General features: G+C 46.3%; 1 protein-coding gene across 10 annotated transcripts in view; it reads left to right on the top strand.

Annotated features, from left to right (window-relative positions):
- BCL11A (BCL11 transcription factor A) overlaps window positions 1-19,393 on the top strand; it is a 102,954-nt gene that overhangs the window by 71,506 nt on the left and 12,055 nt on the right. For 6 of the 10 annotated variants that reach the window (XM_059187741.1, XM_059187746.1, XM_059187740.1 and 3 more), the window contains one exon: window positions 15,590-15,691. The exons of the other annotated variants lie outside the window; for them this stretch is intronic. In XM_059187741.1, coding sequence (XP_059043724.1) covers window positions 15,590-15,691 — 102 coding nt within the window. The remainder of the gene's footprint in view (window positions 1-15,589; window positions 15,692-19,393) is intronic. 10 annotated transcript variants of the gene reach the window in all.

Genomic DNA, 19,393 nt, shown 5'->3' with positions numbered 1-19,393 from the left:
TTAACAGAAGCTGTGAGGTGAACTTGCTTATAATGGTTCAGTTTCGGGGCGGGGGAGGGGGATGCAACCCTCTGCCCTGAAAAGGAAGAAAGAAAGAAGGGAGGGAAGAAAGAAAGAACAAGAAGGAAAGAAAAGAGGGGGGCGGGAAATGAAAAGAAATTCTCACGCCAGTGCTTGGGGCTAACGCTCAGATCCCATTCCCGAATTCTTGCCTTTGTTGCTAGCTGAAGCATTCAGATACATCCTCTGTTTTAGCTTCTCCTGACTGTAATCTGTGTCTGCTAATAAACCAGCTCATTCATTTGATGTCCTCCAGAGACAAGCATCTTCTGCAAATTATTTCTGACCATCACGTAATCTGTGGGGTCTGAATTGTTGAACATGGTGCCCCAAACCAGACCAACTTGAACATTACAATCAAAACACATACTATAGATGACAGTTGATTAGGGTTCTCAACTTGGATGGAAAAACTGACTAGGGGCAGCTGTACCCGAGGATTTGCCTGAGATAGCTTGGTGTTCATCTGAGATCAGGCCTTCTGACCCTGGCCCTGTGCAAAGAGTCGGGTCTTTGCACAGGGCCAGGGTATTTGAACCCCAGTAGGAGGCATTGATTGATTTAAAGCAGCTTTCAGAGGCCTGAGTGGCGTGGCTCATTTGTATGCCTTCCTCTGTGGGTGCTCCCCTTGCAAGACCATTTCTCTACCATGGGATATCCACTGGAAGAGCAGAGGGCCATAAACCTTGATGGCTGACTGCCATGGTTCGGGAAGGGCTGCATTTGGGGTGGTAGTTCTTTGGCTTGTGTGGACTCCCCCAAACTACCCATACCATCCTTGCAATTATTCATGGGAAATAAAATAACATAAATCACACGGCCTGATTCTTCTCAAACAGCTTACAGAATAATCACAGGCTGACGTGCAGGTTTTCTTGCAGTGTCTTTATCAGTAAATCAGATTTTGAGCATTTATCAGCAAAAGTTAGATTTAAACATCATTCCTGTAATGTGTGAAAGAAAGATTTGTTTCAGTGGGGACTCTGCCAATCAGTGATCTTACAGCTTGACTCTGCTATCAATTATTGCTGCAATTATTTGTCTAGTTGGATATTTAAAATGTCATCAGAAAGAGATGATTACATATTCCAGAAAGCAAGGCACTGTATAATCAGATGAACTGAATCCAGTTAAATGTAGTGTGGTACCAACCTGTCCTTCAAAGTACGACGGTTGAGCTACCACCAGAGCCTAAGCTTTCTGCCTGGTTTTCAGGAAGCTGATCTTAACCTTGGGAGGCAGTGTGCTGCCGGGGTCGGGTGATACTCAATTATGGGAAACTTTCCAAGTCTGAAAATGGAATTGCTCCTTCAGATACACGAGAAGTGCATTCTGGTTATCTCATTCAGTTCATCTGCAAATCTATAAATAAGAAGTCCCTCTATTCTTCTTGCTTCCTGTGGATTTAAATGCCAAATCCTGATTTGTGGCGAAGTTGTCACATGCCCCTTTTCCCACTCTCTCTGCCTGGTGCCCAAGATCTAAGCAGTGGCGGTAGAAATTACAACTCTTTGGAAGCCAAGAAAAATCTCCCTTTCTCACTTTTCTCCAATTCCGGATATTCTCGGCCCTGCTTCATCTATCAGCCTTCTCCCCACTCCTCCTCCACTGCACACCCTCCTTCTGTCCGCTCCACGAACAGGAAACAAATACAGCTTCAAATTTATTTATTTTTTTATGGAGGAAAAGAGACCACAACCTGAACGAACAACACAAAAACTCCAACCAAACTAAGCTCTGTAGACAAAATTGTCCCAAATGTTCCCCTTAAGAGTCTGACCCTAATTCTGGGAGTCAGGAGTGCCCCTGATGAATAAGACGTTCCATCTGAAAGCGACAGCCAAGCCCTCTGCTGGGAGACGTTAGGCCATCCCCATTCCTACAACACCTGGAGGCTGCAGGGATGCTCTTTGTATCTAGGTGGATTTTGTGAGTTAGAGAACAAGCATGGTGGGCTGGCTGGAAGGGTTTTTCCCAGTCCACTTCCTATACAAGCATGCTGAGCTCTTATGAGTCCACAACACCTTAGGGGTCTGTTAAGAAATTAATCTCGGGGTACCTGGGTCGCTCCGTCATTCATTGTCCACTTTAGATCTTGACTCAGGTCTTGATCTAGCAGTTGTGAGTTCGAGTCCCACATTGAGGTCTGTGCTGGGTGCAGGGCCTACTTAAAAAAAAATAAAAAAAAGGAAGGAAGGGAAGAAGAAAGGAAGGAAGGTAGGTGGGTGTGAATCTCATCTGTGGGGGCAAAAAAAGCACCTTTTAAAAAACACTGGAGCCCTGGATTGTGTGCACTTATAGGAAAGAGAAAGATGGAGGGGTGGACCCTCCAAAAAAAAAAACCCCAAACCCAGAAAACTTTTAAAAAGTCACAACCCATTGAAACAGAGAAGAAACACTGTCCATGCTGCAATCAGTGTTGGCCAGGAGTGGGCAGTGGACAGACCTGTCACCTTGGTCCCCTCTCCACCCTCACTGGCTGTGCTCCAGGACCCTGGCCTTGCCTGGGTTTCCCTGCCAGGCCCCGCAGCGTGTAGGTTGGTGAGCCAGGTCAGCTGACCACACTGCCCTTTTGTGAGAGGACAGATATTGCTTTGGCCTTTGAAAGCAGGTCATCTGCTTGTGGTGGGTGAGGTATACTGTATTAAAGCCACAGAACAAAGGGGTGAAGGGCCTGGTTTAGCTCTTGAGTGATGGAGACGAGGCCCTGGGGTCTGAATGTCTGCCCTGTTCTTGGGATTCCTGCTCTATTTTTATTGTAAGGGTGCACGTTTCTTTCTTTCTGCCCTCTAGCATGTCCCAAGCCGAGGTGGGGGCCTAGGCCTGTGGGTAGGCAGGGAATCTGTGGGGCTGTCTCTGAAGCCCACAGCCATGGTTTCACATGCCACAGCCCTTGCCAGGCCTTGGGCTGGGGAGCCTGGGGCCTCACGGAGCGCAGCAGGCCTTTGCATTCTTTCTTTCCCAGGCCTCCGTGGGGCCGCGCCAGGATATGGTGCAACTCATGGGTGATGAGGTGTGGGCGGCTGCAGGTGTTCTCCTGCATCTGAGACGGGGAGGCAGCTGAGATCAGCCTGCCAGCCTTTTCTGCACCTTCCATGGCCAGCTTCCTAGCCTGGTTTTTAAGCCCTTTTAGTGTAGCAAAACCATGGGTTCTAAATAGAATTATTTGAACTGAAGAACTTCACACTGTTCTTTCTCTTGGGGCAGAAAGATAGGGGTGTAGGTGGGGGATGAGAATAGAGGAAAGTGTGGGAGATTACTAAAAAAAAAAAAAAAAAAATTGAGAGAGGGAAAGGAAAGGGACCCAGATTAGGTAATTGGGGCCAGTTCATTAGAAGACTTAAGAAAATCTGACATTGATTGTAACTCTTCTAACTGTGTGATTATATGGCATTTGGAAGGTGAATTATTAACCTGATTGTCCATAACAACCATTGAGTAAATATACAATTAGAGATTGCCAAAATTGTACAGTGAACTGATGGGCCAGCAGCCACCTTCAAGGGGCTGTAATCATCTCCCAGGTCAAGGCTGACCTGGAGGTTCCTTGGTTAGTGAATCATTTACTGGAGTGACCTCAGGGAGGGAAGGTTCCCCTGGTCACTGCTGGCTCTGTGCAGCTCCTTCCAGCCAGCTTGTGGAGAATAAAGGGTTCCCTAACATGAAGGAAAGTCCACTGAGCAGTGCTCAGGTTCTGACTGTTTATTTAAGAGACTTTTCTCTGCCTGGGATGGTGTCGGGCCATGAGAGGTGGACAATACCGTCTTGGTTCTCAGAAGTCTGGGAGTTTAGTGGAGGAGCCCATGCCGGTGAATGCATGATGATCAGGGGGGATTCTGGGCCCAGGAGAAATGCAGTGCAGAGCTGAAGATGGAGGAATGGCATAGCCTTTGTCATCCCCTCCATTGTCTATCCAGGGCCCTTTGTGAGTGTCTGCCCGTGCCCCCAGCCCTAGGTGCAGGAGGGCCCCCCACTCCGGGTAATCTCAGTGGGGCCTCCTCCTGGGGAAGTCCACAGCCCTCTCACACTGAGGAGCCAGCCTGTGTCAGCCAAGAGCCTCGGGCCATAAATGCAAAGTATGGTTGAACAAAAGCAGCTTTTGAGTGAGAAAGCTGAGTGGAGTTGTCCCAACCTGTCAACTTCAGATTTCTTTCCTCCTCCCCATAAATCAAAAAACGGTTGGTGGAAGGGAGGGACAGAGCGTTTCATTTTCAGATTTTGTAAGAAAATAAAATCAAATCAAAAGAACCTGTCCCACGCTGATACCTTACATGCCAGGTTTGAGCCTGAGGCAAATTTTTGTGGCCATGTAATAAGCCTCTTTAAAATGGTGACAGACCCTTGACTCTTTGCCTTGAATTACACTGATAAAAGACATTTTATTGCGTTAGAGCTGGGGTAGGAGTACAGGACGGTTCTTGCCTGGTCGGCCTCTTTGAAACCGCGTCAGCCCTGCTGTCCACACTCCCCACCGCCTGACAAGGTTTGAGCACCATCGCGGCGGAGATCTGTGGGCCCATGACAGAGGGGGCTTTCTACCCAGCAGTCGAAAGTTGAGGCTCTGGAAGTAAAAGGATTTCAGCCTGAGGGGCTTGTTAAGGAGAGTGGACTGTCTCCATTCTTGGTAGACAGAAGAGATCCTGACACTGGTGGCTCTAGGTCAGTCTCATGGTTGGGACCCCCAGGAAACAGAGCGCAGCTGGGAAAGCGAACCCTCTCAGACCTCATCTCCCCAGCCGTCTTAGAGACATTCCAAAGAAACAATTCCAGGGTCTCCCTTGTAGTGTTGGACCCCTATATTCCCCCCTTGATCCTTATGGAATAGGGACAGGGGATTGTGGCCCCTTTGCCCAGGGAGGCCAGGTCTCCACTGGCTGAGCCCCCAAGTGAACCTGTTCACTGGGTAGAAAGGAGTTGAGATGGTGCGTTCTTGGTTTGAAGAGCTTGGAGGTGTCTGATAACTCTGGGTGTTACCCTTGCTGAATCAACAGAATTAGTAAAGCCAAGAACAGCTAGCAACACCCACCCTGTGGCTGGATTGGGAACTCTTGAATGAGTGTAGATGATACATGTGGGCATCTCTTTTTTATTCAGGAAATTCTTTCCAGGTTGGTTAGTGGTATAAATGAAGGATTAGAAATTGGGGGAAAAGCCAGGAAAATGACTAGGAAGCCAAGAAAATAGGCCTCAGATAAATAGGCTATGTCCTCCTCTCCTTTGTTCTGTGGGATTCTGTCAGGGAGGTTAGGGCTGAGGCCAGAGCTTGGCTGCTCTGTGCCCAGAAGGAGGGAAGGTGCTGAGGGACTGAGGAAGATGGTAGCAGAAGTTGGAGGAGCTTGTGGGCGGGCAGAGGCCTGTTTCTGAAAGAAGGACTAGCTGCCTTGGGATGAGGCCTGGCCTCACAGGACCAGAACCCTTCTTGATTCAATCTCACCTCAGGCGAGAGGGCAGCCTAGTTTTTTTCCTGAAGAAATGTCAGAGCCTGACCTGCTAGACCATTTTTTTTTTCTTTTTAGTTTGTAGAGCTTTGAAGCCTTAAATTAGTTCTCATAATTTCCGAGCACTTCTGTATTAACCATAGGACATAATAGGTTTTAATTCTGGAGAATGGCCAGTTCTGGTTCTAAGAATCTCTTGGCCAAGATTGTCACAGAGCCTTTGACCTGAAGATTATGCCTTCCCCACTGCCTGAAACACAGGTGAGCACACACACACACACACACACACACACTACTTTATAGTCCCAGGAAGGCAAGTGATTGCCTGTAAATGGCATTAAGACTTGTGTCTAGACAACACACCCACCCTTGGCTCACCTCGAGGGCTCCTGAGGTAAGTGCCGATGAGGGGCAAAGCTTGGTCCCCAGAAAGGTGGACTGGACTCTGAGCTCCAGCCCTGCCTTCATGACCTGCAGCAGGATGCTTTTCGCACCTTCTGCTTTCTCCTTGAGGAGGTGAGGATAACACCTTCCCTCATCCCACAGGATTACCATAGGGCCAGAATGTGAGGAGGATGCTTTGGGAAGAAGGAGGATATCCTTTCTTAAGAAGGGCCAGGCTGGGAGGCTTGACACAGCCTTCCTGGGGCTGCCTGTCCTTTGGGGCCCCGTTCCCTTGAATGGCTGCACAGATCAGCCCTGGAAGATAAGACTAGAAAATTCTCCAGCTCCGTGGGTGGTCAACCATGCCTATGCCCTCCCTCATCTCTCCAGCACCTCACTGCCCCAGCCTGTTGACCTCCTCCTCCACAGCACCCAAGAACACCTGAAAACATCAAGGGTCTCTTTATAAATGCCAAGCTTAGGGTTTTTTAAAGTTTATTCTGGTATTTTCTTGAGACTGATGAAAATGGTGGTGTGGAGGCAGAAATTATGTTTGCCGTGAACTGACACAGATAAAAAGGCTGGGGGTGGCCTCTTTAGAGTAATTTGGGAGTTGCGTGTTCTGCCGGCTTTGATAGACAAGTCTTCTGCTCTGGCTGGTGTTATCAGAATTAAACGTTTGCTGAGCAAATGGTCAGTCTCATTGGACCCATCTTCCTGGCCCAAATGCCTTTCCCTCCCTTCAGTGCAAAGTGTTCATTCCACCCTTCTCAGACACCTAATACTGAAGTCAGGAGAAACTCAAGTGTGGTTTTCAAGGCTATCCAGGTGTCTGGGACCATGATTTTCCATCCTTTTCTTCATTTATCCTGTGGGTAGGGGGGGCATGAGTGGTGTCTGTGAGTGTATTTGTGGGAAGTTGGACAGTTTGGGTGACAGAAAGGAATTCAGGGCAGCTCCTTGGATCACTGCCCCCTTCTCACCACAGAGGTATTGCACTGAGCCCCACCTTAAGGAAGCCCAATACCCACAAAATCTCATCAATGGCAACTGATAAATTAGAGGGTGATTTTTCACATTACAGAAAAGATTGTTAACTTTTCAAAAGGTTTCGCCACAGGGTTCCTTTAAATAGTGAGCTCCCCCACTGAATTTAAAGTGTTTGTTTACAGATCATTAACTACTTGACAGAGAGGTTGGGGAGGGGGTGGAGGAAGAAGCACTTAAAAGGTAAAATGTTAGAAGCCCTGCCAATTTTCGATGGGCCTGGAAGGGTGATGAAACATCTCTGAAATTATGTTGGTTAGCAAATGCGATTCCGTTTACAGAAACTCACTTTACACATGGCTTTCCAGGAAACCTTCACATTGGTTGAAGGCAGGGACCATTGGACCCTGGGGCCTTGCTGCCCTGGTTTGAGGTGGCTGGGAGAGGACTCTGGCTCTCCTAGAGTTCTGTGTGTGCCCTCGCGAGCTGTGGGTGCCAGGCTCTGGCATGAGGCCGAGCTTTGCCACTGGCCGTCTGGCACAGACAGCTGAGACCTTTTCCCTTGACATTTAGCCTGAGTTTGTGGAAAGTTTTTTCCTGGTTCTCTGTGACCTTCAGTCTCTTTGGCTCTGGACCCACCTAGGTTTCCTCCTTGAAGCGTAGACAGGTGAGCCTGGCAAGATTGTGTCCCAGGAAGCTGAAATCCACCACCAGGCCTACCTTCTGAGCCGAAGAATTAGGCTGGCAGCTGAACCCAGTCCACACTGGTGTGTAGGTTCTTGCTACAAGGGCATGGGCATGAGGGGCACAGGCCCATCCTGGCCAGTGTTTAGGATGGCCCATAGACGGTCTCTTCACTGCATCCCAAACTCCTCTACTACATCTGGTCTCAGAGAGACTGACTGGCCTGGGAAACTGGAGGGAGTCCTCCATCGGATCCAGTCTGCTCTTTTTAAGGACAAGAACACTTCGGGTCAGAAAGGGGAAGGGATTTACCAAGGTCATGCACCGCTGGTGAGTGGCAGAGTGGGGATCGAAGACTCTGGATTCCTGACTTCATGCCAGCAGCCTCTCCAGAGGAGCGAATCCCTGACGTTCTAAAGGAAGAGAAGAATCTGAGAGTGAGGGTCAGTGCAGCTCATGGGCCTGGACATCTTTAAAAGTAGTTCTCCTATTCTCCCAAATAACCTGAGAAAGACCCCAGGTAAAAGCAAAACTACCTGTGCAAACGCACGCCCGCCCGCACACATGCACGGACACTCCACCCCAGACAAACAAAATGCTCAAAGAAGGACTCAGAGCAGGGGGTGGGGGAGTGTGAAAGGACCCGGCCTTCCCTGTGGCTTTGAAGAGAAGAAAGGGGGAAATTTGGAGGGAAGGTCAAGTCGGTGATTGAAGAGACAAAGCAGGGTATGAAAATCTCCACACTTCTTGCACAGTCATTTGTTGAAAATGTGTTTGCAAGTACAAGCCCATCTTAAACTGCCAATGATACATCTGATAGAGATTATTTAAGCCAGGGAGGCAATACCACCAAGAAGAACGTGGCTATCAACACTTGTTTGTCTGACTCAGAGAAATGAAACAGTGAATTCTGCCTCAGTGGACCACCCACCATTCATCAGGGGAGAAAAATGGAGGTGGGGGGCGGGGACAAAACAGGACAGGCGAACTTCCGTGAAGAGTTTCACAAGCGTTCGCAGGGCTGTGTCGCTTCTTTTAAGAAAATGTGATATTTAGGGATGACTGGGTGGCTCAGTTGGTTGGACAACTGCCTTCCGCTCAGGTCATGATCCTGGAGTCCCGGGATCGAGTCCCGCATCAGGCTCCCAGCTCCACAGGGAGTCTGCTTCTCTCTCTGCCCTTCTCCTCACTCATGCTCTCTCTCACTGTCTCTCTCTCAAATAAATAAATAAATAAAATCTTTTAAAAAAAAAGAAGAAGAAAAGGTGATATTTGGAAGTATGAACTTGTCAAAGCTGAAGACTTTGTAGAAGTCCTCAGTTTATTTAGATGAGCAGATCCTCTGTCGTCAACTCAACGGATCGGTGTACAATATTTTGATTTCAATGTAACTACCTGTTGGGCCCCCATTTGCTCTGTGCACACCTTGGCCTTTGCTCCTCGGAGCCCCTATACCTACTTTTGCTTTTGTCTAGAAGTTCCTTCCTCTTGGCTCTCCAGGTACAGTTCGTAAGTTACCTCTGCCTGAAAGCCGCTCTCCTCCCTTTCAAGTGGAAGTAATTTCTCTTCCTTTGAATTTTTATAGCAGTTTATCTGTGGCTCTCTCATGACACACTTTCTGCATGGGAGTGGAGCGATTTCTGTCCAGGCCTTATCTTCTCTACTAGTGGAAGGCTGCCTCGGGAAGTCTGTGTCTGGGTTTTCTTTGTGTTAACCGGCAGACGTTGGCCCATTGCTTTGGGCCTCACAGGCCCTCAGTAAATAGTTGTTGAATGAATGCATGGAAGAATGAATGAATGGAATTAACCTGGGTGACACATTTTGCGCAGTGAGGTACATAGTTAAACAAAGGGGAAAAAAAGTCCTAAGACAATTTGTCTTTATATAGCTGCCCTTCCAGTCTCCTTGATAAGTTCCACCATTCTAAGGCAAAAGCCTGAAATGTAATAAAAATTTATCTAATTCACAATCAAGTGAAAATACTTTGGGCCCAGAGCCAAAGAATATTATTGGAGTGCACTTTTTTCAACACCCTAAATTTAACCAGCTGGAATTCTTTTTTTAAGTACCATCCTATTCAACCTTTTGAAATGAAGGATTTGCCTTTTAGTGGGAAATCTGCATTTCAACACAAAGATGGAGCACAATGTCTTTGGTTTCGTTATTCTTCAGAAAAGCAAGCTCTTTTTTTTTTCTTTTTTGAATTATATGCTTTGCTTATGTTAAAGACACAGACTGCAGAAATTTTGTTTAGGCCCAACAGATTGGTAGCTCGCATTTTTTGCATTTTTATAGATAAAGGGGCATGGAAAGTGGCATCTCTCCTCCCCTCGTTCAGTGAGTTCCTATGGTAAGACCTCAAAAGGTGAAGTTAGTTTTTAGATAGTCAGGGCTCAGCTAAGAGTATAGAATTGGTCAAAAAAGAAGAGTTTTTCATGTATAATTGATGAAATGAAGTCAGTGATGAAGTATCAAGGAACGTAGAGATCATGAGTAAGTTTCAGCAGAGACATTCTGTTCAGTGTGATATCTCTAGAATTCCTGCTTGCTTTCATTTGTACAGGATACATTTTTTTTTTAAGATTTTATTTATTTATTTGACAGAGATCACAAGTAGGCAGAGAGGCAGGCAGAGAGAAAGTAGGAAGCAGGCTCCCTACAGAGCAGAGAACCCAGTGCGGGGCTCGATCCCAGGATCCTGGGATGGTGACCTGAGCCGAAGGCAGAGGCTTTAACCCCCTGACCCACCCAGGCACCCCTGTACAGGATACACTTTTTAGAGAGCATCACAATTTGGTAAAACCTCAGCTCGTTAAAAAAAGCAATGGTGGAAAAAATGCTCGTGGAAAATGCTCATTTCTAGAACAAAAGGGAATGCAATTTTGACAATATCAGAAGGTTAATTAAGAAGTCTGTTAGCGATGATAAACCTGGCACATTTTCAGTTTAGACTGACATGACTCAAGACACCGACATAGCTAATGTTTGCTCTATAATACTGTGATAAGTCACAGAATCTCAGAGAGGAGCTGGTATCTATTGTAAACGGAAGGTCAAGAGCTAGAAAGACGTTTAGTGGATTTGCTTTCCAGTTAAAGAAGCCCCTGTCCCAGACTAGCGGCCCTACTGTTACTTTTATTATTTGGATCCACTAATATTGATAGAACTGGAATTGGTTCATTCAGCAATCCGTCTAAACTTTCAGGATGAATTTTTAAATGTAGTCGGTAAGTTGGCTGGGGGAAGAGGGGATTGGAGAATTTTGGAACTGGAACAGAGGGTCAGGGTCCTTTATTTCAGCCTATCACCCAATATCGAGATTCCCTCCCCATCATGGTGGGCTGTCATTCTTTTCGTTTTCTTTTCTTTTCTTTTTTTTTTTTAAAAAAAAGGTTTTATTTATTTATTTGACAGAGAGAGACAGCGAGAGAGGAAACACAAGCAGGGAGAGTGTGAGAGGGAGAAGCAGGCTTCCCAAAGAGCAGGGAGCCTGATGCAGGGCTCAATCCCAAGACCCTGGGATCACTCCCTGAGCTGAGGGCAGAAGCTTAACACACTGAACCACCCAGGTGCCCCATGTCATTCTTTTCTTCAATATCCAGAGTGAATGGGAAGTAACAGCTTCCCAAGGTAACCCATTCTACATGTGGACAACTCTGTTCCCTTTGTGCCCTACCTAGTTGGAAAAACAGAGAAGTTTTCTAAAAACGTATGTTTAAAAGATACCTGGATGGCTCAGTCAGTTGAGTTTCTGCCTTCAGCTTGATCCCAGGGTCCTGGGATGGAGCCCGGCATTGGGCTGTCTTCTTGGTAGGGAGCCTGCTTCTCCTTCTCCTGCCTGCCACTGCGCCTGCTTGTGCCCGTCTCTCTCTGTCAAATAAATAAAATCTCTTTAAAAGAAAAACAAAACATACGTCCAAGAAAGGAAACATATACATGTGTATACATTATAGTAAATATCACATATCTATACATCCATGTACACTGCTAGAGAGGCCTGGGGGTTTAATACCTGATAAAGCTTGGCCACCAGAAAGTCATCAGGCATGTTGTAGATGATGCTTCGTACTTAGCTGTTTGGGCTCCTTTGTAGATCAGCAGTATTACTTGTCGATGAGGAGACTATAGTGTGGCTGCGTTTCATACCCAGTGATTAATTTCAGAAACAAACAGCATGGCAATAATAAAGTAGTCTTTGAGATGCTCTTGAGGAAACCTAGAACTTGATTTAAGGACCTTAAATTCCAGGGACATACCACAGGGCTGAGAGAGCTCTGCATCCAAAGTTGGTACCCATTGTATATAGAAATGTAAAGTGACCAGTGTAAAGCATTAAATCAAAACCATTCCCAATTTACTGCAGATTTTTAATGAGACCTGAAAAATAAGATTCATTATTTTTTATTCAGCCGTAAAGACACATTGCAACTTAACAATGCATAAGGCATTTCCAAGGCCATAGTGGAAATGCTGGGTCTCTAGAGAACTTTGTGAACCAGAACAGGTTAACACACCTTTTGCCAGAAGCATACAGGCATTTGAAAAGACTGATCCGGAAGAGGGCAACACATTACATGTGTGAGTCCAGACAAGGAAACAGCCCAGCTCCTAACTCTGTCCCTGCCGTGTGCCACAGCTGCTTTCTCAAACATTTCAGCTTTGGTGGAAGTGGTGAGGACACCATCTGTCAGACATAAACCAGTCTGGATGTTGTCTTGTGCAAAGAGCATTCCCTGTTGGATGGAAAGCTTGGATCTGTTCTCTGTCCTGTCACTGAAAAAGGGTGACCCTGAGATTCCACATGAAGGGATTCTTAGCTATGTCCCAAGCTTGCTCTGTTTTTGACTGTTCTAAAGGAGGTGAGTCCCAGACAGAAGAGACGATAGTCTCGTAGCCATTCTGGCTCTCTGCCAGGAGAACATGCTTCCAGCTTCCATGCCTCCCTCGTCCTAGGACAGCAGGATTAAACTGGAACTGTGCCCACATATCACCTGGAGGAGTTGTTCAACATCGATTGCTGCCCGGCCCCCACCCCCAGGTGTTTATTCAGTGAGTCTGAGGTGGGCCTGAGAATTTGCATTTCCAATGGGCTCCCAGGGAATGCTGATATTGGGCCTCCAGTCTGGAACTGCTGCCCTGAGAGTGCCACCAAGGAAACGAAAGAGAGAATAGCCAGACTGCCCACTTTCTAGCCCACCACTCCCTGGGGAAAATGAAGAGCAAAGGCCTTCAGCCAGGGGTGGCTCAGGCAGGTAGACCTGCTCATTGAGTGCAATGCTTAGAAGCATTCATTGTGAGACTTTGCCTAAAACATGTTGAAGTCATTGCAAAAAGTTAAACCCTAGGGAGGCGATTAACAATTTAGCATTTTCAGTTCCAGTGAGAACTGCCGTCTACTTACCAAGGGGAATGTGGTCAGTGGGAGAGGCTGCAGAGTCAGCCTTTGTTTTGACACTCTTCCTGGAGAAAGAGAAATGCAAGGATGGGTCTCTCCGAAAGGCAGTGTCAATAGCTTGTTAAGCTGATAGGAACAGTTTGTCTCTCTTTAGCTGGCTAATTCTGCAGGGGAAGCAGTGGTAGAGGGTGAAAGCAGAGAGATCTGGGTTGGGGTGGGTGTGGGGGGGGGTGCGGGGTGGGGGCATGGGAAGCTAAGAGGCTCAGGAGGCAGATCAGGTGTCGGTTTCCAATTTTAAAGCTCAGTCAGTTTATTTGGACCTTCAAAAGGCCCACTGAGCACCTTTGGGTTGGACTTTCTCCCAAGACGTTGTTAGGAGAAATTCTTTCTCTTAACGGGTCAGGAGAAAGGGAGCCCCCCACACGGGCACTTCTTGGGCGGGAACCCGGAGAAGAGCTGGATGGATATCCCAGAAAAGAGCACAGGATGGGAAGTCAGGAGACGATTCCGATCTTCACTTCAACCGTCAGCATAGCTGTGGGCCAGCCACTTAATTTCTCAAGGCCTCAGTTTCCCCATCTGTAAAATGAAGGCATAGACTTGAGGATCTTGAAGGTTTCTTAGAATTCAAAAGCCAAAAGCAGGGTTGTGGTGCCAGATACCCAGATTCTGTCCTTGACAAGCCCTTGCTTTGCCACATGGCCTGGCCTTGTGGAAGAGTGGACCAGGCTGCTGCCCCCAGAAGCTCAGCTTGCTCAGGGCTGATGAGTCTGTAGACAGGTTTGCCAACCAAAGGTAAATGTGAGTGGTCAGACCTAGATTAGGCGAAGAGCCCTCCCATTTCTTGCTGGAGGCCTATCAAGGCACCTCAAGGCTCTTCTCAGAGGAAGTGGCAGAGAGTTTGAAATCAGACTGTCCCCGGGCAGGGGTCCAGGTCCCATGCTGCATTTTTGCCAGGGTCACAGAGCTACCTCAGTTGTGTGGGTCTCCTAAGGAAAGGATTTCCATCTTAGTCTCATGCTGAGCAAATTTAGGAAATGGCTAAAGGCAAGAGCAAGTGCAAAGATGGGTTCTCAGACTTCTTGTTGAAAAACACAATGACTAAATCTGCAGTGAATTTTACCCTCTACTCTCAATACCCTGTTTATAATATAAACGATCAAATGAAGACTTACTTTTTTTTTTTAAGTCCAGTCTTTGCACTTTTCATGGGTTCATTTTGTGGTATTTATTTTGTTTGGAGTTAGAGCGGAGGATATGTCTCTGGAGATGGTCTCCAAGAGCAGCCCCCCCTTTGCAGGCCTGGTAACAACAGAGTATAAGATCTTCCACGAGCACCACGCCATTGTTACCCACCAGGCTCCCCATGAAAGGGAGCCTTGTGCTGACTGCCCTGGCTGTTCTTGGCAGCGTGAATCTCTATAAGGAGAACAGGATGTATTTTACACTTGAGACCTGCTATCCTAGAGTCTAACAACAACACTTTTAAGTGCTCTTAATATTAAGCTAATGGAAAACATACTCTGTTTACTCACCATCAAAGTCTGTTTTTCTTCTCTCCCTCCTCCCCCAATCATCACAACCTCCCAGCCTCTAGAACACACTGAGTATCGCCTGCTCCATCGATCTACACTCTGTCTCAAGGTTGACCTCTCCATGCTTGGTTGGCTCAAGGTGGACTTGGAAAAACTAGGAACTTACCACATAAACCATGTAATCCCCAGGTCGCACAAACCAAATATTTCTTTTCTCACAAAAGTCTCAGTGCTAGAAATGCTTGATTTACTGCTAGATTTATGTTTATTAGTGTGAGAAGTTGTTTTTCCTCGCCAGAGAGCGACCAAGTGCAGTAGAATGGAGAAGGTGGGCCACTTTTTCTGGGTGCTTGGTTCTCTCCTTGTCACGTAAGAGTAGGATTCCTCACTCTCAAGATGTGGACTTGGCCAAAGTTATTTGGACCCCAGAAGTCTAATCTTTATTCTCCACTGCTTTGTGTTGTAAGAAGCCGTGTCTATGTGGGGTATTCCATTGATGCGATTTTAGAGAAGAGTCTATTCTAGATTCTTGCCCAACCAAGTCCACAATGCCCACGATTTCCCTGTCTTTGAAGGCGCTGTCCTAAGCACAGCTTGGGAAGAGGGAGCAATGGGACAGGGAAGACAGAATGGGCCTCTCTATTCTAGAAGGAATGATTCACAGATCCACTTATTTCCTACTTGCATATTGTTTTTTGTTTGGGCTTGTCTTTTATAGTAAATGTATGCATGTAAACCAGCCTTGCAGATAAATCCCCTCCCTTTTGCAGTCTACCCCCAGTATTACCAATTTTCCCCTTGCTATTTACATGTCTCTTATTGTAAGACAATAAACAAGCAATAAGAAGCAAAGGAACCAAAGACCAACCCCCCCATTAAAACAAACCCCTTTTCTTTTGTCTAAAAAGACCAAAATCAAAAACAAAACAAAATTGTGGAAATAACTTCATCGCTGTTTGTTTGATGCAGGCCTTGGGCCTGTTAACTATCTGCAAGGCTGTTGTAATGATGTTAATCTATTTTAATGGAATTGAAATGTGATATCCTGTGGTTTACGATGCACATTGTTTGTAGCTTTAGTGCTTGATTTTGGGTTTCTTTCACAGATAAACTTCTGCACTGGAGGGGCCTGTCCTCCCCTCGTTCTGCACACGGAGCTCTAATCCCCACGCCCGGGATGAGTGCAGAATATGCCCCGCAGGGTATTTGTAAGTTGAGCATTATTTCTTCTACAAATGTCCGTGTGTATAAAGCTGAGAGTTTCTGGAAATTACCCTTACTTTTTAAGTACTGAAAAGAGTTACTTTCAAAACAGATTGGCATTCTCATCTGCATTATTCCATTACTCACTGGTACCCTCTCTCCCGCCCCAATCCACACCCCCTCCCTTTTTCCTCCTCCCCTTTCCTCACTGGAGACAGAACTGACAGCAGTTCATCCCTGGGGGTAGGGGGAGGTAGGGGGGGTGGAGGGCGAGGGAGGTGGCCTCCCCAGGGTCTTAGCTGTCTCCACTGCTGGTGACCATATACCATCTGTGTGTTCAGGCCCCATTTTATTGCTGGACATTCGCTTGCATGGCCTCATTTAGGATTTGGAATTTATTCCATGGAGTCCATGTTAGCAGAGGCCAGAACCAAAAGAAGTCAATGTAGAGTTACTTTAGAGCTGTGCTCATGTGTGTTATATGTGCATTTCCATGTGTATTGAAGCATGGTATATTTGTATATCCACATGGTGCATTATATATGTGCATACATATGCAATTTCTACTTATTTTTCTCCTAGTTTTAGAGACAAATGCACAGCCTTGTTGCTTAAATTCAAAGAGTCCACCGTCACCCACATCACTACCACTAATACCATGTACTTGTTCAAACCAATTTTATGGTGGGGAAATTTTTCTGAAATGTAGATTTGTATGTTGGTGAAAATGTGTTTGAAAAGATGTTGTTTTAAAAGGTAATTCAGTTTGCTTTTCTATGGAGTAACAAATGATATGAGTCATGCATGGCTACAAAGTCAGATGGGGGTGGGGGTTGATTCTATCCCGAACACAAGAAAGCAGCTTCCTGAAAAAAAGAAGTGTGGCATCTAATCTTTAGTTAAGGAATGTTATTTTTACTTGGAAAGTGTGTGAAAACTAACCTGTTGTAGACAGAAGAAAGGAAACGGGAAGTGTGTCATGGAAAGAAAAGAACAAGATGCTGCAGGTGTTCAGCTAGAGAGGGGCCTGGTTATTCGGTGGGAGACGTAAGGTAGACCTAACCATCCAGTGAATGGTGTCTGCAGGGCAGGGCTTGTGCCCTGAGACCAAATTGGAAGCCAGTTGTTTGTTTTGTTAACTCCTAGGTAATCCTAGGTAACAAGGACTCATTGTGTGAATTTCACAAGTCCTCCAGTCCCGAGGGCTGGGCGGTGGAGGGGTTAAAACACCACTTCTGCCACCCCCTCCCCAACACCAGGCTGGGCCTAAGGCTGGCTTAGGTCACAGACTGTAGAGTTTAGGGGGTTGGACTCATGGTTTCGAGTCCCTACATGCTGACTGGGTGGGGAGAGCGCTCCTCGTTTGGCTGGGGGTGCCTGGGGCCCCGCACTGGGCCGTGGGAACAGAACCACCCGTGGAGGGAAGGGGAAAGAGGGGACTGGGGTGGTGGAGAGGAGGGTGGGGCTGAGTGGCCACTGGCTGATGGCCTGGGAAACAGTTCCATCCTCTCTCTCTTCCACTGACCCTCCTAAGGGCAGGGAGTTGGGTTCAAGGGGTGCAAGCTAGGAGCCTGATACAGAGCCCTTGTCTTCTCCCCGTCTTCCCGCGAAGGGAGGGTGCCTAGATTGCTGGTGCCCATGCTGGCAGGACCAGTTTTAGGAGTGACCAAACAATGTATATGGAGATGGGTTGTGGAACTCCAGAAAGCTGTGGAGCAAAGCTGACCCCTAGGCCACTCAGCTGCCTTAACTAGCTGCCCCCTTGGCTTTCAGAGCACTTAGCCCTTACCTTGTGGCTTCCCTGCTGGTGGAGTATAGTCGTGGGCCCTAATGTGGCCCCCACCTGCTGCCCTCTAGCCAAGGCCTCTGCTGGGCCTGAGGTGAGGCCTGGATTCTGGATTCCAGCCTTCTGGAAGCCCTTCTGGGCATGCGACCTGGTCGGTCATCATGCTAGGGAACTCATCAAGGCTGGGAGTAAGGAAAACTCATGTTCACCTTGGTCCAGGTAGTTTACATGTGGCTTTTATAAGCATCTGTCATCTAAGCCTCATAGTTCTGTCAGGTACTGTTTTTATGCTCATTTTACAGATAGGAAACCTAAGGGCCAAAGAAATGACTGGTTCTGAGCCCTGGTGTCCGACCTTGTTCTTCTAAATCCTGAGGCTGAGATCACAGGTCTCTTTAGCATTGGTGGCAAACTAAAAATGGGGTTACTCCTTCCTATATAGTAAAATGAAATAAAATAACAGCTGGTAGGTGAGCTAATAGCCGATTTTAACTGTTTGCTGCCTGGAGTTCCTGTGCTGGGGGCCAGGTCTCCACTTATTGCTCTAAATCAAAACAATCCCCGTGAATGCCCAATGAGGCTCTCAAATTGAGAAGTTGATTTTCGGCAGAGTAAATGAAGAATATTATTATATTTTACACGTCAATAAATCAATGTAGTCCTAATTTTGCCACGCAGGAAATCAATTCTGGTCTTTCTAAACCATCAAAGATGTTATGAACAAAGTAATTTCACAAATTATGGCAAGTAACACATTTATTGATGACTGCAGTTTAGGAATTGAGAATCTGTGAGCACCGTAATATAATATGGTGCACTGGTGTGAGCCGAGTGAAACACAGATTATATGGTGAAACTGTAATGCATCATTTGCTATTAGTGGGCTGGTAATAATTACCAGTTTCAAAGCAGCTCTTTTGAGGTAATCTTTAGTCTCATTCGTAACAGCCCTTCTCATTGACATTATGATTACACTAGCTGCCCTCACAATCTAGAATATCTAGTTGATAGGAATACTACAACGCGATAGTGAAAACTGTATGTTGTATGCTCATTATAAGATGAAATGCCATCTTCTCTGACCTGAAGTTTGAGAAGAGAGGGTAACAGTATGGTGTGAACATACTGGAGCATGAGCATATCACTGGCTCCGAAAGCAAAATTTTAGGAAGTTCAGAGAGCAAAATCAAACAGACGATTCCCCTTTAAGCCTTTTGGGGAGGGTGCAGGTGAGATCCTTGGAGCTGTGCCAGATACCTTTCGGCACTCACCAGTGGCCTTCCCGTTCATGGTGTGTGCGAAACTGGCATTGCTAATCATGGGTCCAATCCTGAGTTTCAATCGAATATTATAATCTAAGATATGATTTTAAGGCTTTGGAGTGATGAAAGTGTTAAGGACTTGTTCCAGCTGACAAATCTCTTTTTTACTTATCCAGTTCGGATTGTCAGGCCAAATGTATGATAATAACACAAAGTCCTAGGGAGGCAAAGGAGAAAGCCACAGAGGGTCACGTTAGTTGGAACCAGATCGGTTTTTTCCTGCCTATTTAGGACCCAAGTCATTGTTCAACAACAACAAAAAATTTATGAAAATACTCTCAATGATGCTTTTTATTTCCCTTTGAAGAGAGGAGGCAAACAAAAATAGGCAGATAATGTGATACTAATGTCAGCGTTTTCTTTCAAAATCTTTCTGCCTTTTTTTTTTCTCCCTCCACATTAGGCAAATGTTGGAAACCTAATTTTGGTATCTTATCATCTAATCTTGTTAAAGAGATTTACCCAGGAGTGGGATATATTGAGTGAGATTATAAATGCATTGTAAAGTAAATTACAAGGTCAGGGCAGGGAGTCCATTATTCAGACAAGTGCTTGAGCAGGGCTGGCTTGTTTTGGAATGCAAGTGTTTGGGGCTCCTG

The sequence above is a fragment of the Mustela lutreola genome, chromosome 9, assembly GCF_030435805.1.
Source record: "Mustela lutreola isolate mMusLut2 chromosome 9, mMusLut2.pri, whole genome shotgun sequence".
NCBI classification, from domain to species: Eukaryota; Metazoa; Chordata; class Mammalia; order Carnivora; family Mustelidae; genus Mustela; species Mustela lutreola.
The sequence above is the reverse complement of the archived record's forward strand: the minus strand, read 5'-3'. Positions and strand labels throughout refer to the sequence as shown.